Below are 25,758 nucleotides of genomic sequence, written 5' to 3'. Positions count from 1 at the left end.
GTCTCCCCCCCTGTCAATCTAAACCCGCGGACACTTTATAATCATATGGATGCTGTTATAATGTGCAGTGATTGAGACCCTGACCCACCAAACATCCTGGAAAGTGACGAAGTTACGTTTTTCACTCTAAATTACACAATTATTACATAATAATCACCAGCAGTAAACTGACTCCCTCACTCGCAAGACGGAGAATGTTTTAACACTCCGCAAGTTTTTCGCCGGTGACAGACGCTGTTTTTCGGGCAGAAATGTGACGAAGAGTCGGTAGGACAGGCGGGAGGACAGACAGGAGGACAGACGCTTCTCCACGTACAGCTGTGGTATTTTTTTTCCTCATATAAGTTTCCAAAGACAGTTACAGTTACTACGTTACTGTTGTTTGGTCCTGTAACGTTGCTTTGTGGGACATTTCTCTTTATTAAGTTGAGTGAGAGACCTGTGCAGTTATCAGACTGTCTGACCGACACACCCTCACTCCGCGCCGTCGGCTTATCCGTTCACACTGTAGGCGGTTCAAAAATAATGCGTCCCTGATACACCCTCCAGAGCAGGATCAGGGACGGAGCGTCATTTCCCCCCTCGCCACATCTGAAACGTTCACACAGAGGAGGGTGCGGAGAATTGGCGCTGGATCCCCAAACGTCTCTCTCTCTCTCTCTCTCTCTGATGTATGCTGGCCTATATTACAGGGCTAAATAATATGTCCTAAATGTCCCTGACGTCCCACCTTCAAACGCAACCTCATTTGGCCATCCATGAAAAAGCTACTTAACCTCAAACTTTTCTATAGCAATACATACTTCCTACGGGCACTGCACTAGTATATCCAAATACCAAAGACTAATAGATCCTCCTACATGTTACACACCGGACTTTTAATACACAGATAGAAAGAGTCATATCTTTTATATATCACACTTTGCTAAAGACCTAATCTACAACACACTAACCACAGTTTATGTCTAATTATTCTCAACCGTGCCAGCATTGCAGACAGACAGCGGCATTTTCCACTGGAGTAAGACCCTCAAACCTGTGCCCACAGTCATTTGGAATCCTTATGTTCTTTAATAGGATATTTGTTCATATCTGTATTCTATACATACTTTTCTGCATTGCTTGAGTTATATTGCAATATCATTATGGTGACAATGGCTTGAATCTTGATACTAGTATTATCAACTCACTACTGAAATATTTAATTAAGTTTTTATTGTTGTTGTATTGTTATTCTTACTGATCTCAGTATTGCTAGTAGTTAGTTTAGTCATACACTATGTACAGCAGTTAATTCTAATAAATGTATCACATCTGTAGTTAACTACTGTAACTTGTGTTTGTCACAATCACAATCAGCTCAGTTTCCCGGCAGAGACAGCAAATGGGTATGCTATAGCTGCTTGACTTGGGGGACATAACACGCAGCACTATTGGCCAGCAGGACAAGTCCCTCTGTAGCTGACACCATTATTTAAACTCACCTGAAGAACCAACCTCCAGAGACTTTTTATCATTATAATTTATCATTTGACGCTGGAAATAAGACAGTGACGTGAAATACACAAATAAGAAAAGTGAGTGGATAACTACACGGGATAAAGCACTAACTTTTTACGAATGCTATGACATTAATTTGAGTGGATTAGTTTTGGTGTAGGGAACACACTCCTTTCAGTTTTTTTACTGTCAGCTTTATGAACGCATCAGCTGTTAAAGGAGAAAAAGAAAAAATAGTGGGAACAATATGCACATTTCAAAAGACAAATAGTAAGCAAAAGTTACAATTATAGCAAAGGCTACTCGGTTAGTGAAGTGTATATACATAAACAAGTTGTGTTCTCCAGTGTTCAGTTATGATTACTCTCATTATTAAGCCATTCATTACAGTAATAACTCCTATATTTATTGAAGCTTAAAGTGCATCATAAATGGACTCCTGGTCCATTCAGCAGAGGAAAAGAATCATGCGCTTGTCACAATTTTGATTCCAGTATCTGGAAGTTTTTCCCAAGCTACTTAACATTTCAGCTGTCACAAATCATCTAGGGATCACCTCTGTAGCTCACCAGGTAGAGCATATACCACACACAGTTTCAAGGCTGAGTCCTTGTTGCAACAGCCTAGGTTTGGGCCCTGTGGCTGCATGTCATCCACTCTCTCTTCTCGCCTTTCCTGTCACTATCCAAAGCGAAATTCCAAAATTAAAAAAGAAAAAGAAAAAACCTAATAGGATTTCACAGGGACATCAGCACAACCAATGTTGCTGGCTAGACAGTAGACATGACAGCAGCATGAGGCAGGATGCAGTTATGAGACTGATCTTGTAGCTTGAAGCTGTAAATGACATTTTAACATTCAACATATACATATATATCTTTCCAAAGTTTTGATGAGCAAACACTCAATTTGCCTTTCATGCAGCATTTCAAGTAAAGGAGTTAGTGTCAGTGTTAAAGGCTGCAATGTTTGGGGCTGCATTGATCAAAATGTATTATTTTCCACTAGGTCTCTGTCATCAAATCTTTTAAATTAGCAACCAAGATATACAGAAACCTGTTAAATTTTATTGCAGATAACGAATCTGAATGACTACGGCAACGAATGTTGTGGATGCTACAGTGCTTGTGGGTGTAGCAGTTGTTACTGCAACAGTTGTAGGTCCAACAGTTGTCGTCCCAGCAGATGTTATTGTGCCACTAACTGTTGGTGTCCCAACTGTTCTTCTTCTGTGGTAGCAGGTGTTGTTGTCCCAGCAGTTGTCATTGTCTCAGCAGATGTTGTCAACCCAGCAGTTGTAGTAGCAGTGGCTGTTGTCATTGATGGTCCAACACTTGTCATTGTTCTCATGGTTATAGTAGTGCCATGACCTTGTGCAGCTTCTGGTACGGTTGTTAAATTCTAAGGCAACTATTGGCAAGGATGTTGAAGTAAGTTAAAAATCTAAACATTGCTTTATTGGAGCCTTTTTCATATACTCTTTTACTCTTCTAATTGCATATATCTGTCAAAATCATGTGTCAAACATAGCTCAATTTAAACTTTCAAACAGCATTTCTACATTCGTGCACAAGGTTTAGGTAACCACAGAAACAAAACTTCACAGCAAATTACCATGCATTATCAGTTAACAATTACACAGTTATACCCATTAGAATCAGCAAAATTGGTATTATCCTCCCAATACCCACCCTTTTCTTGCTTTGAATCTATAAAATCACTATCACTATTACAAAAGACTGATCTCATTGTGGGAGTACTTAGAGCCTATAAAACTCAAGGTGCATTTTCAAAGTTCGAAGTTCTTCCTGTCTAAAGTCTTGATTACACTCCTGTTAACACCGGAAAGTTAATATCCATGTGAACCCCACAAGAAATTTTAAGTGGGAATAAATGGGAGTGAATCTAACTCTTTGCTTTTCTTTTTTCTTTTGTCGCTGACTGATATAATCTAAATACAATATTTATAATCGAAATACAATATTTATAATCAGAACAAAATTTAAAATTGAGAAAATATGAATGTCCTGAAGATTTCAATTAAAAGAATCTCCTCTTCATGACAGGATGATGAAGAACAATTAATTAGGCTTGCATAATATGCAACAAAGAAGCATTTTAGCATGAGCGTGTACTAAATAAAAGCACTCAATCATTCCAACTTCTGACAAGCCTCCACCCTGCTGAAATGTCCTTGAGCCAGGCATTGATGCCCTGTTAAATACAGGCATGTTGTACACCCTGATCGCCGACCTCACTATGGAGAAAGATAAAATCATATCTTTATATTAACTAATATGGTATCATATCAAAGTGTTCTTTGTTTGTTTGCTTTTTCAAAGGTAATATTTTTTAACAGTTTCATATCTGTGACATTTCAAATCTTTCAGCTTTTGTGACAATCCACACCTATTACATCCATCCTATGTCTTCCAAATATTATTGTCACTGTAGTTAATCTACGGAACAAGCTGACAACAGAAAAAAACTTCCAAATAAAATAGTCTCATTGGAAACTGTTCCGCGTGACTTATGGCCATTGGGAAACAATGTGCTGCTGTTTTTTTCCCCGAACCAACCTGAACTACTGACCATACTGGGCTGATCATGAAAGTAAACTTTAGGAAATAATGAGACAGGATTTGATTGTCTGTACGTATATTCAGTGCCTTTAATGGAAGGATCTTCAATATAATGTGATTTATTTTGGTATCTGCTTTACATGGTAAGAACTTAGTATAAAGAGATTTTTTTTCATTTTTTCTTTTTGTATCCTGATCATCATAAAGAACTATATTATTTTTATTTTTTATTCAAATTATACAACAATACAGGTAATCTCAGAGAATACACATATGTATGATAACATAAATACATATAAATAAGACAAGTGACCAGATAATCATATAGGGCATTGTTAAGACATTGTATATTTCATGAATGCTACAACAATCAACATAATTATGACTGGGTCACGGCTGGAGGGGCTAGAGTACAGTATTGGCTAAATGTTTTTCTTCACTGAAAGTCAGAATTATTTTTGCTGTCAACTTTAATAACTGAGCAGCTCTTATATAGAGTAAAACTTAATTTAATGTAAGTAATCTTGGGTTATATCGGTTTCAAAGAGTTGAACCAGGATTAAAACATTCAAGGACTGAGGTGAATAAAATCAGACAATTAAAATAATACAGAAATAAAATTGAATAAACCCCCATCAATAAAGATAATTATTAATAGTAAAACAGATAATACATGTTGCTAATAAGGCATTGTGCTAGAATTAATAAAAGGATATTTTTGTTTTTAGAAGGGATCTTAAAGATGTCAGTGACTCAGCAAGCCTCAGATCCTCGGGGAGCAGGTTCCAGAGCTTAAGGGCCTTGACTGCAAAAGCCTGGTCACCTTTAGTCTTCAGGAACAGCTAGCAGAGCCCTGCCTGAGGACCTGAGACTGCGACCTGGCTCAAAGAGAGCAGCAATTCGTGCTTTAAAGGTGATCAGCCAAATTCTCAAACTAACTGCTAACCAGTGAAGAGAGGCTATCTCGTCTTCTGGTATTCGTTAAAAGCCCAGCAGCTGCATTCTGTACCAGCTGAATGTGTGAGCTCAACCCTGAATATGACGAACTATAGTAATCTAACCAAGATTAAACAAAAACACGGATGACCTTCTTGAGATTAGGCCAAGAGAGAAAATACCAGATTTTTAAGATGAATTGATAAAAACATGAACAATGTTGAAGGTTTGAATAAAATGTGCCATTGCAGTCAAACTTTGTTATCAATGTGTGTGGTCATCCCGACTTCGAATTAAATGCCTGGAAGTTCTTTCCAAGCCATATACTCAGGGGTCTTCTTGGATTTTTAATAAGATCAATGTCCTTTTTTAGACCAGTGATAGCAGTCAGTTTATAATGGGGTTTCACATGGATATCAGCACTGTCACTATTGCTGGCTTGAAAGTAGCCATGACAACAGCACAAGGAAGGATGCAGTGATGAGACTGATCTTGTGGCTCACTCCACTTGAAACTTCTGTAAATGTTGAGAAAAAGAAACAAGAAATTGTTTTAACAAACAGTTCTGTAATCTTGTGAATTTTTCAGCAGTTGAAGAAATATGTAAAAAAAAAAAAGACATTGTAGCCAGAGGGCAGATAAAATTCTGGAAATATATCAAATAGATTAAATAGTACGAATCCAGTAATTACTTCCTTTTGTTGATTGAGACAACAGAATTGTTTACTGACCAACACTAAAAATAAGCACACACACTGGTGTCACAGACAGTGATGGATACATGACTTGCTTACTTTAACAAACATTTCTGTAATCTTGTAAATTTTTGATGAGGTAGCTCTCAGTATTGCTTACGTATGCCATTCACAGAAATGAAAGTGGTGTCAATGTTGAGGGCTGCGCTGACCAAAGTATTTCCAATCTGAGTGTCATTAGGTACAGATGTAGATGCAAATCGAAGGTCCATGGTGTTGATGATTGATCCCTTTCTGCAAAATGATTTATCAAAATATATGGTTTCATTCAGATGAATTCATTAACCATTCTCCTTAAGATTCTATCAAACTAAAGCATCAACAAAATTATTACCTGAAAGAAATCACTGTCAAGGAGCGGAATGAAGGAAATGCGTTTCGGTAGAAAGGTTCAAGCTGCAGAAATGAAAGCAAACCAACTGTAAGTACAGGAATTAAATATCATCTAATAAAGAACAGGATTTCTATTTTCCACCCATTCTGAAATAAGGAACAATCTAGTGCCCATTACAAAGTATTAGAGGCACCAGCTCTTAAACAAATCGAATTAGAAATGTGGGGGTAAGGGATGTTCTTTAATTTACTTGATACAATCTAACTGTACAATTTGATGGGAAATTTACGATATGCAGATTTTAGGCAAATATGAAACAGGATAAATGTGTTGGCAAATATGAAAGATGAATGTGTGAATGATAAGAATAGATACATATATATATATTTATGTATCTATTAATAAATATACATTTCAGATATATTTATAATACTGTGACATAATAAACATCTTGTAAAACATTGCCAATTGATTAGGATGCATACAGTGTGCTAGGTTTCACTTTAAGAGACACTTACTGTTGACTTTATCAGTGTGGCTCGACTTATAAATGCTGCAGATGATGGATTCAGCAAGTCACTTATAAATGTCTGTCCAGCAGATCTAAAAGTCAGCCGCCTGATTGTGACTGCCTCAGCAGTTGTCGCTACAGATGTAGTGGTTGAAGGAGTTGTTGTGGTTGTAGTTGCGACCATTGTTGTTGTAGTTGTAGCAGCAATAATTGGAGTTGCAGCACTGGTCACTGTATTTGTTGTAGCTGTAGTATTTAAAGTGGGGGCTGCAGTTGTTTCTATAAAAACATGTAGAACAATGTGAAGAAATATGTTGAAGCTACAGCTGTAGTAGGCAGCAGTTGAACAAATATGTAAAAAAAAAATTTAAAAAAAAGACATTGTAGCCAGAGGGCATCCTTTGGACAAACATATACATTACAATATACTGTACTGTATGTTTATGTTTGGAAAGTTATAGTAAAGGACAGTGAAAGTGGTCTTGCTGATATTTGCCACAGTGGACTTAATTATGATAAATGCTTTTTCTCGATCCAGCAAATTATCAAAAAGGGATCAGAAAAGAAATTGATAACAATTTTTATAGCAAGGTCAGTAATGCTATTGGCAGTGAAAAAGGCCTTTAAACCGTAACCATCACTGTAGTAGGGTGGTTATTTTCAGATAAAATTCTGGAGTATATCAAATGGATTAAATAGTACTAATCCAGTAATTACTTCCTTTTGTTGATTGAGACAACATAATTGTTTACTGACCAACACTAAAAATAAGCACACACACACACACACACACACACACACACACACACACACACACACACACTCTGGTGTCACAGACAGTGATACATGCCTTGCTGCTGGAGTGCAATACAAGTGTACTTTTACTTACGAACTACTTTGATGGAGTCGCTCAGAACAGAGAGGTTGAAGTTGTTGCTGGAGTTAGACACAGCTTCTATTAAGGTGTCTGCCACATCACCCGACTGTGGGATATCAGTAGACGATGCAGTATTGTTGAACTCAACCCCCACCTCTGCTTCAGTATTTTCCATTCGTGTTCTGGTCACAGCTTGTCTGCATCAAAAAAGCACACATCATAATGAAATTATATTAACATTGATAATTTATGTGTAACTATTCCACTTTTTGCCATTCATAACAATCCAGAAAGTAAAGCAAAGTCTCTTTATAAGAATTTAAAATCTTACCTAAAAGCTATGACAAAAGTGCGGATGAAGAGGAGGCCATATCTTTTCTTGTAGATAACATTATACTGTGGGAAGGAAGCAAACAGGAAAATATAAACAAACAAATACATTATTCTCCAAGTGAAATTAAGAACTCAAAACTCTCTTAAAGGTGGGGTCAGTCATTCTGGAGAAAGCCTGACCTTTCCCAGGTCATTCAAATATGTGTTAAATACTGGCACTTAGAGTTCCCAGGTCCTGGAAGCACAAAAACACCTGTTGTATTGTGTGGCTTGCCCCAAGCCACTTTGATTCCCATTAACCATAACCCAAAGTGTTGGTATTTGACAACCTGGGAATGAGGCTCAAATCAACTGGCTTTCTCCAGAATAAGTGACCCCACCTTTAATACACTTAGAAAGATAATAAGCACTTGTACTCACCACTGCGACAACTTTTGCCTCAAGAGTCTTAAATTGTGCACTGTTTGAATCTTTTAATTCTTCTACAAATGGTTCGACTATGATTGCTGCGATAACCACAACTGGCTGGACAGGTGCATTAGTTGTAGTAGTTGTTGTTGCTGTTGTTCCAACAGATGTTGTTGAAGCAGAGGTTGTTGTGGATCCAGTAGTTGTCGTTGAACCTCCAGTTGTAGTTGACCCACTAATTGTTGTTGTTGAACCTCCAGTTGTAGTTGGTGCACCAGTTGTTGAAGCTACAGCTGTAGTAGGCAGCAGTTGAAATATGTTTAAAAAATTTTAAAAAAAGCCATTGTAGCCAGAGGGCATCTATTGGACAAACATATACATTACAATATACTGTACTGTATGTGGTATGTGATAATTATGATGATAGTTGATGTTGACCCACCAGTTGGTGTTGGGGCACCAGTTGTCATAGATCCCCCAGTTGTTGTTGACCCTCCAGTAGCTGACGTACCAGTTGTTGTTGAAGCTCCTGTTGTAGTTGAGGCATCAATTGTTGTTGACCCACCAGTTGTAGTTGATGCACCACTAGTTGTTGAAGCTCCTGTTGTAGTTGACCCACCAGTTGTCGTTGAACCTCTAGTTGTTGTTGACCCACTAATTGTTGTTGTTGAACCTCCAGTTATAGTTGAGGCAACAGTTGTTGTTGATCCCCCAGTTGTAGTTGGTGCACCAGTTGTTGAAGCTACAGCTGTAGCAGGCAGCAGTTGAAGAAATATGTAAAAAAAAAAAAAAAAAAAAAAAAGACGTTGTAGCCAGAGGGCATCCTTTGGACAAACATATACATTACAATATACTGTACTGTATGTTTATGTTTGGAAAGTAATAGTAAAAGACAGTTAAAGTGGTCTTGCTGATATTTGCCACAGTGGACTCTGTGTTAATTATGATAAATGCTTTTTCTCGATCCAGCAAATTATTAAAAAGCATCAGGAAAAAAATTATAATAATTTTATAGCAAGGTCAGTAATGCTACTGGCAGTGAAAAAAAGCCTTTAAACCGTAACCATCATTGTAGTAGGGTGATTATTTTCAGATAAAATTCTGGAGTATATCAAATAGATTAAATAGTACTAATCCAGTAATTACTTCCTTTTGTTGATTGAGACAACAGAATTGTTTACTGACCAACACTAAAAATAAGCACACACACTGGTGTCACAAACAGTGATGGATACATGACTTGCTTGCTTTAACAAACAGTTCTGTAATCTTGTAAATTTTTGATGAGGTAGCTTTCAGTATTGCTTACGTGTGCCATTCACAGAAATGGAAGTGGTGTCAATGTTGAAGGCTGTGATGTTTGAAGCTGCGCTGACCAAAGTATTTCCAATCTGAGTGTCATTAGGTACAGATGCAAATCCTAGGTCCATGGTGTTGATGATTGATCCATTACTGCAAAAGGATTTACCAAAATATATGGTTTCATTCAGATGAATTCATTAACCATTCTCCTTAAGATTCTATCAAACTAAAGCATCAATAAAATTATTACCTGAAAGAAATCACTGTCAAGGAGCGGAATGAAGGAAATGCGTTTCGGTAGAAAGGTTCAAGCTGCAGAAATGAAAGCAAACCAACTGTAAGTACAGGAATTAAATATCATCTAATAAAGAACAGGATTTCTATTTTCCACCCATTCTGAAATGAGGAACAATCTAGTGCCCATTACAAAGTATTAGAGGCACCAGCTCTTAAACAAATTGAATTAGAAATGTGGGGGTAAGGGATGTTCTTTAATTTACTTGATACAATCTAACTGTACAATTTGATGGGAAATTTACGATATGCAGATTTTAGGCAAATATGAAACAGGATAAATGTGTTGGCAAATATGAAAGATGAATGTGTGAATGATAAGAATATATATATTAATGAATATAAATTTAAGATATATTTATAATACTGTGACATAATAAACATCTTGTAAAACATTGCCAATTGATTAGGATGCATACAGTGTGCTAAGTTTCACTCTAAGAGACACTTACTGTTGATTTTATCATTGTGGCTCGACTTGTAAATGCTGCAGATGATGGATTCAGCAAGTCACTTATAAATGTCTCTCCAGCAGATCTAAAAGTCAGCTGCCTTGTGACTGCCTCAGCAGTTGTCGCTACAGATGTAGTGGTTGTGGGAGTTGTTGTGGTTGTAGTTGTGACCGTTGTTGTTGTAGTTGTAGCAGCAATAATTGGAGTTGCAGCACTGGCCATTGTATTTGTTGTAGCTGTAGTATTTAAAGTGGGGGCTGCAGTTGTTTCTATAAAAACATGTAGAACAATGTGAAGAAATATGTAAAAAACACATTGTGGCCAAAGGGCATCTATTGGACAAACATATACATTACAATATACTGTACTGTATGTGGTATGTGATAATTATGATGATAGTTGAGACAGCCATTGATGTTGACCCACCAGTTGGTGTTGGGACAACAGTTGTCATAGATCCCCCAGTTGTTGTTGATACTCCAGTAGCTGATGTACCAGTTGTTGTTGAAGCTCCTGTTGTAGTTGAGGCAGCAGTTGTTATTGACCCACCAGTTGTAGTTGATGCACCACTAGTTGTTGAAGCTCCTGTTGTAGTTGACCCACCAGTTGTCGTTGAACCTCTAGTTGTTGTTGACCCACTAATTGTTGTTGTTGAACCTCCAGTTATAGTTGAGGCAACAGTTGTTGTTGATCCCCCAGTTGTAGTTGGTGCACCAGTTGTTGAAGCTACAGCTGTAGCAGGCAGCAGTTGAAGAAATATGTAAAAAAAAAAAAAAAAAAGACATTCTAGCCAGAGGGCATCCTTTTGACAAACATATACATTACAATATACTGTACTGTATGTTTATGTTTGGAAAGTAATGGTAAAGGACAGTTAAAGTGGTCTTGCTGATATTTGCCACAGTGGACTCTATGTTAATTATGATAAATGCTTATAATAATTTTATTGCAAGGTCAGTAATGCTATTGGCAGTGAAAAAAGCCTTTAAACCGTAACCATCATTGTAGTAGGGTGGTTATTTTCAGATAAAATTCTGGAGTATATCAAATAGATTAAATAGTACTAATCCAGTAATTACTTCCTTTTGTTGATTGAGACAACAGAATTGTTTACTGACCAACACTAAAAATAAGCACACACACTGGTGTCACAGACAGTGATGGATACATGACTTGCTTGCTTTAACAAACAGTTCTGTAATCTTGTAAATTTTTGATGAGGTAGCTTTCAGTATTGCTTACGTGTGCCATTCACAGAAATGGAAGTGGTGTCAATGTTGAAGGCTGTGATGTTTGAAGCTGCGCTGACCAAAGTATTTCCAATCTGAGTGTCATTAGGTACAGATGCAGATGCAAATCCTAGGTCCATGGTGTTGATGATTGATCCATTACTGCAAAAGGATTTACCAAAATATATGGTTTCAATCAGATGAATTCATTAACCATTCTCCTTAAGATTCTATCAAACTAAAGCATCAACAAAATTATTACCTGAAAGAAATCACTGTCAAGGAGCGGAATGAAGGAAATGCGTTTCGGTAGAAAGGTTCAAGCTGCAGAAATGAAAGCAAACCAACTGTAAGTACAGGAATTAAATATCATCTAATAAAGAACAGGATTTCTATTTTCCACCCATTCTGAAATGAGGAACAATCTAGTGCCCATTACGAAGTATTAGAGGCACCAGCTCTTAAACAAATTGAATTAGAAATGTGGGGGTAAAGGATGTTCTTTAATTTACTTGATACAATCTAACTGTACAATTTGATGGGAAATTTACGATATGCAGATTTTAGGCAAATATGAAACAGGATAAATGTGTTGGCAAATATGAAAGATGAATGTGTGAATGATAAGAATATATATATTAATAAATATAAATTTAAGATATATTTATAATACTGTGACATAATAAACATCTTGTAAAACATTGCCAATTGATTAGGATGCATACAGTGTGCTAAGTTTCACTCTAAGAGACACTTACTGTTGATTTTATCATTGTGGCTCGACTTGTAAATGCTGCAGATGATGGATTCAGCAAGTCACTTATAAATATCTCTCCAGCAGATCTAAAAGTCAGCTGCCTTGTGACTGCCTCAGCAGTTGTCGCTACAGATGTAGTGGTTGTGGGAGTTGTTGTGGTTGTAGTTGTGACCGTTGTTGTTGTAGTTGTAGCAGCAATAATTGGAGTTGCAGCACTGGCCATTGTATTTGTTGTAGCTGTAGTATTTAAAGTGGGGGCTGCAGTTGTTTCTATAAAAACATGTAGAACAATGTGAAGAAATATGTAAAAAACACATTGTGGCCAAAGGGCATCTATTGGACAAACATATACATTACAATATACTGTACTGTATGTGGTATGTGATAATTATGATGATAGTTGAGACAGCCATTGATGTTGACCCACCAGTTGGTGTTGGGGCAACAGTTGTCATAGATCCCCCAGTTGTTGTTGATACTCCAGTAGCTGATGTACCAGTTGTTGTTGAAGCTCCTGTTGTAGTTGAGGCAGCAGTTGTTATTGACCCACCAGTTGTAGTTGATGCACCACTAGTTGTTGAAGCTCCTGTTGTAGTTGACCCACCACTTGCTGTTGAACCTCCAGTTGTAGTTGACCCACCAGTTGTCGTTGAACCTCTAGTTGTTGTTGACCCACTAATTGTTGTTGTTGAACCTCCAGTTATAGTTGAGGCAACAGTTGTTGTTGATCCCCCAGTTGTAGTTGGTGCACCAGTTGTTGAAGCTACAGCTGTAGCAGGCAGCAGTTGAAGAAATATGTAAAAAAAAAAAAAAAAGACATTGTAGCCAGAGGGCATCCTTTGGACAAACATATACATTACAATATACTGTACTGTATGTTTATGTTTGGAAAGTAATGGTAAAGGACAGTTAAAGTGGTCTTGCTGATATTTGCCACAGTGGACTCTGTGTTAATTATGATAAATGCTTATAATAATTTTATTGCAAGGTCAGTAATGCTATTGGCAGTGAAAAAAGCCTTTAAACCGTAACCATCATTGTAGTAGGGTGGTTATTTTCAGATAAAATTCTGGAGTATATCAAATAGATTAAATAGTACTAATCCAGTAATTACTTCCTTTTGTTGATTGAGACAACAGAATTGTTTACTGACCAACACTAAAAATAAGCACACACACTGGTGTCACAGACAGTGATGGATACATGACTTGCTTGCTTTAACAAACAGTTCTGTAATCTTGTAAATTTTTGATGAGGTAGCTTTCAGTATTGCTTACGTGTGCCATTCACAGAAATGGAAGTGGTGTCAATGTTGAAGGCTGTGATGTTTGAAGCTGCGCTGACCAAAGTATTTCCAATCTGAGTGTCATTAGGTACAGATGCAGATGCAAATCCTAGGTCCATGGTGTTGATGATTGATCCATTACTGCAAAAGGATTTACCAAAATATATGGTTTCAATCAGATGAATTCATTAACCATTCTCCTTAAGATTCTATCAAACTAAAGCATCAATAAAATTATTACCTGAAAGAAATCACTGTCAAGGAGCGGAATGAAGGAAATGCGTTTCGGTAGAAAGGTTCAAGCTGCAGAAATGAAAGCAAACCAACTGTAAGTACAGGAATTAAATATCATCTTATAAAGAACAGTATTTCTATTTTCCACCCATTCTGAAATGAGGAACAATCTAGTGCCCATTACAAAGTATTAGAGGCACCAGCTCTTAAACAAATTGAATTAGAAATGTGGGGGTAAGGGATGTTCTTTAATTTACTTGATACAATCTAACTGTACAATTTGATGGGAAATTTACGATATGCAGATTTTAGGCAAATATGAAACAGGATAAATGTGTTGGCAAATATGAAAGATGAATGTGTGAATGATAAGAATATATATATTAATAAATATAAATTTAAGATATATTTATAATACTGTGACATAATAAACATCTTGTAAAACATTGCCAATTGATTAGGATGCATACAGTGTGCTAAGTTTCACTCTAAGAGACACTTACTGTTGACTTTATCATTGTGGCTTGACTTGTAAATGCTGCAGATGATGGATTCAGCAAGTCACTTGTAAATGTCTGTCCAGCAGATCTAAAAGTCAGCCGCCTTGTTGTGACTGCCTCAGCAGTTGTCGCTACAGATGTAGTGGTTGTAGGAGTTGTTGTGGTTGTAGTTGCGACCGTTGTTGTTGTAGTTGTAGCAGCAATAATTGGAGTTGCAGCACTGGTCATTGTATTTGTAGCAGTTGTAGCTGTAGTATTTAAAGTGGGGGCTGCAGTTGTTTCTATAAAAACATGTAGAACAATGTGAAGAAATATGTAAAAAACACATTGTGGCCAGAGGGCATCTATTGGACAAACATATACATTACAATATACTGTACTGTATGTGGTATGTGGTAATTATGATGATAGTTGAGACAGCCATTGATGTTGACCCACCAGTTGGTGTGGAGGCACCAGTTGTCGTAGATCCCCCAGTTGTTGTTGATACTCCAGTAGCTGATGTACCAGTTGTTGTTGAAGCTCCTGTTGTAGTTGAGGCAGCAGTTGTTGTTGACCCACTAATTGTTGTTGTTGAACCTCCAGTTATAGTTGAGGCAACAGTTGTGGTTGATCCCCCAGTTGTAGTTGACGCACCAGTTGTTGTTGAGACATCAGTTGAAGTTGATGCACCAGTTGTAGTTGACGCACCAGTTGTAGTTGATGCACCAGTTGTAGTTGATCCACCATTTGCTGTTGATCCACCAGTTGTAGTAGATCCCCCAGTTGCTGTTGACCCTCCAGTAGCTGACGTACCAGTTGTTGTTGAAGCTCCTGTTGTAGTTGAGGCAGCAGTTGTTGTTGACCCACCAGTTGTCGTTGAACCTCTAGTTGTTGTTGACCCACTAATTGTTGTTGTTGAACCTCCAGTTATAGTTGAGGCAACAGTTGTTGTTGATCCCCCAGTTGTAGTTGACGCACCAGTTGTAGTAGATCCCCCAGTTGTTGTTGATACTCCAGTAGCTGATGTACCAGTTGTTGTTGAAGCTCCTGTTGTAGTTGAGGCAGCAGTTGTTGTTGACCCACTAATTGTTGTTGTTGAACCTCCAGTTATAGTTGGCGCACCAGTTGTTGTTGAAGCTACAGGTGTAGTACATACATAGTACATATACATTACAATATACTGTACTGTATGTTTATGTTTGGAAAGTTATAGTAAAGGACAGTTAAAGTGGTCTTGCTGATGCTGACCAACACTAAGAATAAGCACACACACACACACACACACACACACACACACACACACACACACACACTGGTGTCACAGACAGTGATACATGCCTTGCTGCTGGAGTGCAATACAAGTGTACTTTTACTTACGAACTACTTTGATGGAGTCAGTCTGAACAGAGAGGTTGAAATTGTTGCTGGAGTTAGACACAGCTTCTATTAAGGTGTCTGCCACATCACCTGACTGTGGGATATCAGAAGATGATGCAGTATTGTTGAACTCAACCCCCACCTCTGCTTCAGTATTTTCCATTCGTGTTCTGGTCACAGCTTGTCTGCATCAAAAAAGCACACATCATAATGAAATTATATTAACATTGATAATTTATGTGTAACTATTCCACTTTTTGCCATTAATAACAATCCAGAAAGTAAAGCAAAGTCTCTTTATAAGAATTTAAAATCTTACCTAAAAGCTATGACAAAACTGCGGATGAAGAGGAGGCCATATCTTTTCTTGTAGATAACATTATACTGTGGGAAGGAAGCAAACAGGAAAATATAAACAAACAAATACATTATTCTCCAAGTGAAATTAAGAACTGAAAACTCTCTTAAAGGTGGGGTCAGTCATTCTGGAGAAAGCCTGACCTTTCCCAGGTCATTCAAATATGTGTCAAATACTGGCACTTAGAGTTCCCAGGTCCTGCAAGCACAAAAAACACCTGTTTTATTGTGTGACTTGCCCCAGGCCACTTTGATTCCCATTTACCATAACCCAAAGTGTTGGTATTTGACAACCTGGGAATGAGGCTCAAATCAACTGGCTTTCTCCAGAATAAGTGACCCCACCTTTAATACACTTAGAAAGATAATGAGCTATTGTACTCACCACTGCGACAACTTTTGCCTCAAGACTCTTAAATTGTGCACTGTTTGAATCTTTTAATTCTTCTACAAATGGTTCGACTATGATTGCTGCGATAACCACAACTGGCTGGACAGGTGCATTAGTTGTAGTAGTTGTTGTTGCTGTTGTTCCAACAGATGTTGTTGAAGCAGAGGTTGTTGTGGATCCAGTAGTTGTTGTTGAACCTCCAGTTGTAGTTGAGACAGCTGTTGATGTCGACCCACCAGTTGTAGTTGATGCACCAGTTGTTGTTGATCCTTCAGTTATAGTTGATGCACCAGTTGTTGTTGAACTTCCAATTGTAATTGAGACAGCAGTTGTTGTTGTTGTTGTTGTTGATCCGCCAGTTGTTGATGCACCAGTAGTTGTTGATGCACCAGTTGTTGTTGACCCTTCAGTAGTTGATGCACCAGTAGTTGTTGAGCTTCCAGTTGTAGTTGACGCACCAGATGTTGTTGACCCACTAGTTGTTGTTGACCCACTAGTTGTTGTTGATCCACCAGTTGTTGTTAAACCTCCCGTTGTTGTTGATGTGCCAGTTGTTGTTGACTCTCCCGTTGTAGTTGAGGCAGCAGTTGTTGTTGACCCACCAGTTGTTGATCCACCAGTTGTTGTTGAGGCAGCAGTTGTTGAACCGCCAGTTGTTGTTGAACCTCTTGTCGTAGTTGAGGCAGCAGTTGATGTTGATTCACCAATTGTTGTTGATGAGCCAGTTATTGTTGACCCACCAGTTGTTGATCCGCCAGTTGTTGTTGAACCTCCCGTTGTAGTTGAGATAGCAATTATTAAACCTCCTATTGTAGTTGAGGCAGCAGTTGTTGTTGATTCACTAGTTGTTGTTGATGGGCCAGTTATTGTTGACCCTCCTGTTGTAGTTGAGGCAGCAGTTGTTGTTGATTCACTAGTTGTTGTTGATGCAGCAGTTATTGTTGACCCTCCTGTTGTAGTTGAGGCAGCAGTTGTTGTTGATCCACCAGTTGTTGTTGAGGCAGCAGTTGTTGAACCGCCAATTGTTGTTGAACCTCCTGTTGTAGTTGATGCAGCAGTTGTTGATTCACCAGTTGTTGCTGATGCACCAGTTGTTGTTGACCCTCCTGTTGTAGTTGTGTCAGCAGTTGTTGTTGACCCACCAGTTGTTGATCCACCAGTTGTTGTTGAACCTCCAGTTGTTGTTGATGCGCCAGTTGTTGTTGACCCTCCTGTTGTAGATGAGGCAGCAGTTGTTGTTGACCCACCAGTTGTTGATTCACCAGTTGTTGTTGAGGCAGCAGTTGTTGTTGATTCACCAAGTATTGTTGATGTGGCAGTTATTGTTGACCCTCCTGTTGTAGTTGAGGCAGCAGTTGTTGTTGATCCACCAGTTGTTGTTGAGGCAGCAGTTGTTGAACCGCCAGTTGTTGGTCCGCCACTTGTTGTTAAACCTCCCGTTGTTGTTGATGCACCAGTTGCTGTTGACTCTCCCGTTGTAGTTGAGGCAGCAGTTGTTGTTGACCCTCCTTTTGTAGATGAGGCAGCAGTTGTTGTTGACCCACCAGTTGTTGATCCACCAGTTGTTGTTGAACTTCCTGTTGTAGTTGAGGCAGCAGTTGTTGTTGACCCACCAGTTGTTGGTCCGCCACTTGTTGTTAAACCTCCCGTTGTTGTTGATGCACCAGTTGCTGTTGACTCTCCCGTTGTAGTTGAGGCAGCAGTTGTTGTTGACCCTCCTTTTGTAGATGAGGCAGCAGTTGTTGTTGACCCACCAGTTGTTGATCCACCAGTTGTTGTTGAACTTCCTGTTGTAGTTGAGGCAGCAGTTGTTGTTGACCCACTAGCTGTTGATCCACCAATTATTGAACCTCCCGTTGTTGTTGACCCACCAGTTGTTGATCCACCAGTTGTTGAACCTCCCATTGTAGTTGTGGCAGCAGTTGTTGTTGATCCAACAGTTGTTGTCGAACCCCCTGTTGTAGTTGAGGCAGCAGTTGTGGTTGACCCATCAGTTGTCGATCCGCCAGTTGTTGTTGAACCTCCTGTTGTAGTTGAGGCAGCAGTTGTTGATCCACCAGTTGTTGTTGAACCTCCTGTTGTAGTTGAGGCATCAATTGTTGTAGACCCACCAGTTGTTGATGACCCTCCAGTAGATGATGTACCAGTTGCTGTTGAACCTCCTTTTGTAGTTGATGCACCAGTTGTTGTTGACCCTCCTGTTGTAGTTGAGGCAGCAGTTGTGGTTGACCCTCCAGCAGTTGTTGTTGATGGGGCAGTTGTTGTTGGCCCTCCCACTGTAGTTGAGGTAGCAGTTGTTGTTGACCCATCAGTTGTCGATCCACCAGTTGTTGTTGAACCTCCTGTTGTAGTTGAGGCAGCAGTTGTTGTTGATCCAACAGTTGTTGTCAAACCTGTTGTAGTTGAGGCAGCAGTTGTGGTTGACCCTTCAGTTGTTGATCCACCAGTTGTTGTTGATGCGCCAGTTGTTGTTGACACATCAGTTGTCGATCCGCCAGTTGTTGTTGAACCTCCTGTTGTAGTTGAGGCAGCAGTTGTTGTTGACTCACCAGTTGTTGATGCGGCAGTTGTTGTTGACCCATCAGTTGTCAATCCACCAGTTGTTGTTGAACCTCCTGTTGTAGTTGAGGCAGCAGTTGTTGATCCACCAGTTGTTGTTGAACCTCCTGTTGTAGTTGAGGCATCAATTGTTGTAGACCCACCAGTTGTTGATGACCCTCCAGTAGATGATGTACCAGTTGCTGTTGAACCTCCTGTTGTAGTTGATGCACCAGTTGTTGTTGACCCTCCTGTTGTAGTTGAGGCAGCAGTTGTGGTTGACCCTCCAGCAGTTGTTGTTGATGGGGCAGTTGTTGTTGGCCCTCCCACTGTAGTTGAGGTAGCAGTTGTTGTTGACCCATCAGTTGTCGATCCACCAGTTGTTGTTGAACCTCCTGTTGTAGTTGAGGCAGCAGTTGTTGTTGATCCAACAGTTGTTGTCGAACCTGTTGTAGTTGAGGCAGCAGTTGTGGTTGACCCTTCAGTTGTTAATCCACCAGTTGTTGTTGATGCGCCAGTTGTTGTTGACACATCAGTTGTCGATCCGCCAGTTGTTGTTGAACCTCCTGTTGTAGTTGAGGCAGCAGTTGTTGTTGACTCACCAGTTGTTGATGCGGCAGTTGTTGTTGACCCATCAGTTGTCAATCCACCAGTTGTTGTTGAACCTCCTGTTGTAGTTGAGGCAGCAGTTGTTGATCCACCAGTTGTTGTTGAACCTCCTGTTGTAGTAGATCCCCCAGGTGTTGTTGAACCTCCTGTTGTAGTTGAGGCAGCAGTTGTTGTTGACCCACCAGCTGTTGATCCACCAATTATTGAACCTCCCGTTGTTGTTGATCCACCAGTTGTTGAACCTCCCATTGTAGTTGTGGCAGCAGTTGTTGTTGATCCAACAGTTGTTGTCAAACCTCCTGTTGTAGTTGAGGCAGCAGTTGTGGTTGACCCTCCAGTTGTTGACCCACCAGTTGTTGTTGACCCATCAGTTGTCGATCCGCCAGTTGTTGTTGAACCTCCTGTTGTAGTTGAGGCAGCAGTTGCTGTTGACTCCCCAGTTGTTGTTGACCCATCAGTAGTTGATGTACCAGTTGCTGTTGAACCTCCTGTTGTAGTTGATGCACCAGTTGTTGTTGACCCTCCTGTTGTAGTTGAGGCAGCAGTTGTGGTTGACCCTCCAGCAGTTGTTGTTGATGGGCCAGTTGTTGTTGACCCTCCTGTTGTAGTTGAGGCAGCAGTTGTTGTTGACTCACCAGTTGTTGATGCGGCAGTTGTTGTTGACCGATCAGTTGTCGATCCACCAGGTGTTGTTGAACCTCCTGTTGTAGTTGAGGCAGCAGTTGTTGATCTGCCAGTTGTTGTTGAACCTCCTGTTGTAGTTGAGGCAGCAGTTGTTGTTGACTCACCAGTTGTTGACCTCTAAATACATGCTGTTGAACCTCCCATTGTAGTTGAGGCAGCAGTTGTTGTTGACCCTCCCACTGTAGTTGAGGCAGCAGTTGTTGTTGACCCACCAGTTGTTGTTCCGCCAGTTGTTGTTGAACCTCCTGTTGTAGTTGAGGCAGCAGTTGTTGTTGACTCACCAGTTGTTGATGCGGCAGTTGTATTTGACCCATCAGTTGTCGATCCACCAGTTGTTGTTGAACCACCTGTTGTAGTTGAGGCAGCAGTTGTTGATCCACCAGTTGTTGTTGAACCTCCTGTTGTAGTAGATCCCCCAGTTGTTGTTGATCCTCCAGTTGTAGTTGACACACCAGATGTTGTTGACCCACCAGTTGTTGTTGAACCTCCTGTTGTACTTGAGGCAGCAGTTGTTGTTGACTCACCGGTTGTTGTTGAACCTCCCATTGTAGTTGAGGCAGTAGTTGTTGTTGACTCCCCAGTTGTTGTTGACCCATCAGTAGTTGATGTACCAGTTGCTGTTGAACCTCCTGTTGTAGTTGATGCACCAGTTGTTGTTGACCCTCCTGTTGTAGTTGAGGCAGCAGTTGTGGTTGACCCTCCAGCAGTTGTTGTTGATGGGCCAGTTGTTGTTGACCCTCCTGTTGTAGTTGAGGCAGCAGTTGTTGTTGACCCACCAGTTGTTGATCCAACAGTTGTTGTCGAACCTCCTGTTGTAGTTGAGGCAGCAGTTGCTGTTGACTCCCCAGTTGTTGTTGACCCATCAGTAGTTGATGTACCAGTTGCTGTTGAACCTCCTGTTGTAGTTGATGCACCAGTTGTTGTTGACCCTCCTGTTGTAGTTGAGGCAGCAGTTGTGGTTGACCCTCCAGCAGTTGTTGTTGATGGGCCAGTTGTTGTTGACCCTCCTGTTGTAGTTGAGGCAGCAGTTGTTGTTGACTCACCAGTTGTTGATGCGGCAGTTGTTGTTGACCGATCAGTTGTCGATCCACCAGGTGTTGTTGAACCTCCTGTTGTAGTTGAGGCAGCAGTTGTTGATCTGCCAGTTGTTGTTGAACCTCCTGTTGTAGTTGAGGCAGCAGTTGTTGTTGACTCACCAGTTGTTGTTGAACCTCCCATTGTAGTTGAGGCAGCAGTTGTTGTTGACCCTCCCACTGTAGTTGAGGCAGCAGTTGTTGTTGACCCACCAGTTGTTGATCCGCCAGTTGTTGTTGAACCTCCTGTTGTAGTTGAGGCAGCAGTTGTTGTTGACTCACCAGTTGTTGATGCGGCAGTTGTTGTTGACCCATCAGTTGTCGATCCACCAGTTGTTGTTGAACCACCTGTTGTAGTTGAGGCAGCAGTTGTTGATCCACCAGTTGTTGTTGAACCTCCTGTTGTAGTAGATCCCCCAGTTGTTGTTGATCCTCCAGTTGTAGTTGACACACCAGATGTTGTTGACCCACCAGTTGTTGTTGAACCTCCTGTTGTACTTGAGGCAGCAGTTGTTGTTGACTCACCGGTTGTTGTTGAACCTCCCATTGTAGTTGAGGCAGTAGTTGTTGTTGACTCACCAGTTGTTGTTGACCCTCCAGTAGTTGATGTACCAGTTGCTGTTGAACCTCCTGTTGTAGTTGATGCACCAGTTGTTGTTGACCCTCCTTTTGTTGTTGAGGCAGCAGTTGTGGTTGACCCTCCAGCAGTTGTTGTTGATGGGCCAGTTGTTGTTGACCCTCCCGTTGTAGTTGAGGCAGCAGTTGTTGTTGACCCACCAGTTGTTGTTGAACCTCCTGTTGTAGTTGAGGCAGCAGTTGTTGTTGACTCACCAGTTGTTGATGCGGCAGTTGTTGTTGACCGATCAGTTGTCGATCCACCAGTTGTTGTTGAACCTCCTGTTGTAGTTGAGGCAGCAGTTGTTGTTGACTCACCAGTTGTTGTTGACCCACCAGTTGTTGTTGAACCTCCTGTTGTAATTGAGGCAGCAGTTGTGGTTGACCCTCCAGCAGTTGTTGTTGACCCTCCAGTTGTAGTTGAGGCAGCAGTGGTTGTTGATCCACCAGTTGTTGATCCACCAGTTGTTGTTGAACCTCCTGTTGTAGTTGAGGCAGCAGTGGTTGTTGACCCAGCAGTTGTTGATCCACCAGTTGTTGTTGAACCTCCCATTGTAGTTGAGGCAGTAGTTGTCATTGACCCACCAGTTGTTGATCCACCAGTTGTTGTTGAACCTCCAATTGTAGTCGAGGCAGCAGTCGTTGTTGACCCACCAGTTGTTGACCCACCAGTTGTTGATCCGCCAGTTGTTGTTGAACCTCCTGTTGTAGTTGAGGCAACAGTTGTTGATCCGCCAGTTGTTGTTGAACCTCCTGTTGTAGGTGAGGCAGCAGTTGTTGTTGACTCACCAGTTGTTGATGCGCCAGTTGTTGTTGTCCCTCCAGTAGTTGATTCACCAGTTGTTGTTGAACCTACCATTGTAGTTGAGGCACCAGTCATTGATCCATCAGTTGTTGTTGTTGAACCTCCTGTTGTAGTTGAGGCAGCAGTTGTTGTTGACTCACTAGTTGTTGTTGATGCGCCAGTTGTTGTTGAACCTCCCATTGTAGTTGAGGCAGCAGTTGTTGTTGACGCTCCAGTTGTTGTTGATGCAGCACTTGATGTAGGTCCTGCAGTTGTTGCAACACTGGTCGTTGTTGACCCTCCTGTTGTAGTTGAAGCTCCAGTTATTGATGTTTGAGCATTAGCCACTATTTGTAACAAACAGAAGGATTAATTATTTTTTCCAGAGCACTATAAACAACTTTGTATTTCATTAATACCCTACTTACGTGTAAGTATGAGCAAAATTGATAAGATTTGTCCAGCACCCATGGTTCCTGCCCTTGAACCTGCAACATTTGACTCACAAAATCAGTATATATACAGCTAACAGCTTAATATCTTAATAGCCCCTGGATTAATTATACAATAATTAATTATATAAATAAAGAAATCACAATGTTAAACTGATGCACAGTTCTAGCACTTTCAGCCCTCTATGTTGTACTGTCAGTTATACCAAATAAACTGGTTTTGGTTTCCCTGGAAGTTCACATTTGATTTATGATTGTAGGATTTGGTGAAAATTACTTTCTCACAGTTTTGTGAGTTATGTAATGTATGTTATCTGAAAAAAACAAATGATTTTATGAAATTGTGAAAAACTAAAATAGACAGAGCACTTGTGGTAATCTGTGTCTGCTGCATCTGTCTCTGTCTTCTTCAGAATTAATGATAGAGTGCCCCCATGATAGTGTGAGATACTTTGAATTATTATTAATAACTATTACGGTCTCCGCACAGTGATTTTTCATGCCAAAAGAGCGCCACCTAGTGGCGTATTTTTTTGTCCTTTTTAAGTGAGCCTCAGGGAGCCATGGGGAAGCATCGTACCAAGTTTCATCTTAATCACACATACCGTTGTAGAGATATAAACTTCTTCATTTTAAAGAGCGCCACCTAGTGGTGATGGCCTGAAATTGTGCACGATGCTTAAGGAAGACATCTGGAACTATGCACCGAAGTTTGGTGTCAATTGGACATACCAATGTGGAGAAATGGTCCACTTCCTTTTTTGACGAAAAATCCACACGAAGTGCTAATCTTATAACGTGCTGTTTTTTTGAAATATCAAAATTCTTTGAATTATTTTTTTTTATGAGGGTCCTCAGATGCCATGTGAAAAATTTTGTGCGAATCGGACAAAGCGCATGGCAGGAACACAAAAAAGTAATTTACGGACATTTCGTGCTCTAGAAAAAAAAGATTCTTGGCGAAAGTGGGCGGGGCTTACATTGTAAGATTCAGCTCTATTCACCGAACGCGTGGATACAAGGTTTTTGAATGTGCGACAAACTATGCAGAAGTTATTAGCCTAAACGCATTTCTTATGATAGTAGCGCCACCTAGTGGCCAACCCGAAAGCGACACATAGAATATCAAATTTTTAACCAGGCCTGACCACTTTGCCAAATAAAATTGACTTTTCGTATATGTTCAGGGGGGCAAAATCGCAGTCAAAGGCGCTAAAAATATTAAGAAACAGCAAATACAATAGGGACCTTGCCGGTCGCTGGCTCGGTCCCTAATAAGTAGGAACACAAATTGACAAAGTAATGAAAAATTGGAATGATAGAATAAAGCACCTGTGACATATAACAAAAAGTATACCTCTGGGGTCTGCAAGGTACCCTAGTCAGTCGGAGGGTTAACCTTGACACTCAAGGTGAATATTCCTCATAGGTGATGACACACCAACGAACAAAACTAATTAAAATATCCCCTAGCTCTTGTGAAAAAAATAAATTTTTTCAAAAGTGGAAATGTAGCAAAAAACAAAAACAAAATTTCAGTAACATCAGAAATGTGTGTCATAATTATAATGCGGCCTTTTAAGACCTAGTCTAAAAAGCAATCTGGAAGTGTGAATAATATATTACATGGAAAGATAAAGGAGGTAGACTTAATGTCTTTTCTGGCTAAAACAAAACATTGTTAATACATTAGGGGTCTCAAACTCAAATTGCTGTGGAGCCACTGATATTGTCATCTGATATAGGAGGGCCACTTCAAGTACTACAAGAAAGCTCAATATTCTTAAAATATTTCCATTTCTGACATACCTAACGAAAACCTGTTCTATTCTTTGACCTTTGCCATTATTTTGCACCAAATCAAATCCATTTTTGATAGAATTGTCTTTTTATTTTAATTGTATATGAAGGGGCTGTTTAAATTTTTATGTGAACAACTAGAAAAAAAGAATAATGATCTTGCAGGCCGGATTATATAATATTTATAGACCCAGAGGTCTGAAATGATGAAATTTGAAATTCCTGTCATACATCCATCTGTTTTTGTTTTAGGTCCAATACATTGCATTATTTAATTATTTAATAATATCTAACATATAGGATGGATGCAATCAAAATAAAATTCATGTAAATAATACATGAAGAATAAATATATAAATAAAAGGCCAATAAAAGAACACCTTACAATAGCCCAATAAAGCAGCATTTCCCAAAAACGTGTGAATAATACATGCAATTAATACCTCCATATAGAATATAGTCACAAAAAATTACTTACCCATGGCGATAGTCACAAAAAATGTTGTTTAGATTTGCATTAATTTTATTCTTTTATTTGTATTAATTTTATACTTTTGTTTAGAGGCTCCTGGTGCACATCTCTTGTGAGGCCACCAGTTTGTGTTGGTCTTATATATTACTGCAAACTGAAATGACGTGTTGTTCACAGGAAATAAAAAAAAAAACAGAGGAAAAAACTTCCTTGACAGCTACCAGTTCATTTTCATGGTTTAGTCACTTGACAAGCCTGGGTAAAGTTACATTCCACTAAAGTGAACAAACAAGACGTCGTTATCTTATCTCATTTTCTTATCCCTCATACAGGTA

At 39.7% G+C, this 25,758-nt stretch overlaps 2 protein-coding genes across 2 annotated transcripts; both read right to left on the bottom strand.

Moving 5' to 3' along the window:
- Positions 1 to 4,141: 4,141 nt before the first annotated feature.
- On the bottom strand, positions 4,142 to 20,248 carry LOC127349598 (serine-rich adhesin for platelets; the record flags this gene model as incomplete). The annotated part of the gene is made up of 24 exons (XM_051375464.1): positions 4,142 to 5,535; positions 5,874 to 6,007; positions 6,108 to 6,169; positions 6,626 to 6,897; positions 7,508 to 7,692; positions 7,827 to 7,891; positions 8,249 to 8,529; positions 8,679 to 8,984; positions 9,546 to 9,688; positions 9,789 to 9,850; positions 10,285 to 10,553; positions 10,711 to 11,016; positions 11,527 to 11,675; positions 11,776 to 11,837; positions 12,272 to 12,540; positions 12,698 to 13,039; positions 13,548 to 13,696; positions 13,797 to 13,858; positions 14,293 to 14,570; positions 14,728 to 15,408; positions 15,649 to 15,833; positions 15,968 to 16,032; positions 16,391 to 18,735; positions 20,242 to 20,248. Coding segments are annotated over 24 exons (6,768 nt in total), but the record flags the coding sequence as incomplete, so codon positions are not given.
- A 79-nt stretch (positions 20,249 to 20,327) lies between these two features.
- LOC127349597 (serine-rich adhesin for platelets-like) lies at positions 20,328 to 25,542 on the bottom strand. The gene is made up of 5 exons (XM_051375463.1): positions 25,430 to 25,542; positions 23,128 to 23,187; positions 21,787 to 23,046; positions 20,694 to 20,766; positions 20,328 to 20,472 (listed from the first exon to the last, which is right to left on the bottom strand). The coding sequence occupies exons 1-5, from the start codon at positions 25,431 to 25,433 to the stop codon at positions 20,328 to 20,330; spliced, it is 1,542 nt and encodes a 513-aa protein (XP_051231423.1). The 5' UTR covers positions 25,434 to 25,542.
- Positions 25,543 to 25,758: the final 216 nt, after the last annotated feature.

The sequence above is a fragment of the Dicentrarchus labrax genome, unplaced genomic scaffold, assembly GCF_905237075.1.
Source record: "Dicentrarchus labrax unplaced genomic scaffold, dlabrax2021, whole genome shotgun sequence".
NCBI classification, from domain to species: Eukaryota; Metazoa; Chordata; class Actinopteri; family Moronidae; genus Dicentrarchus; species Dicentrarchus labrax.
This window is presented reverse-complemented; position numbering and strand designations above follow the sequence as displayed.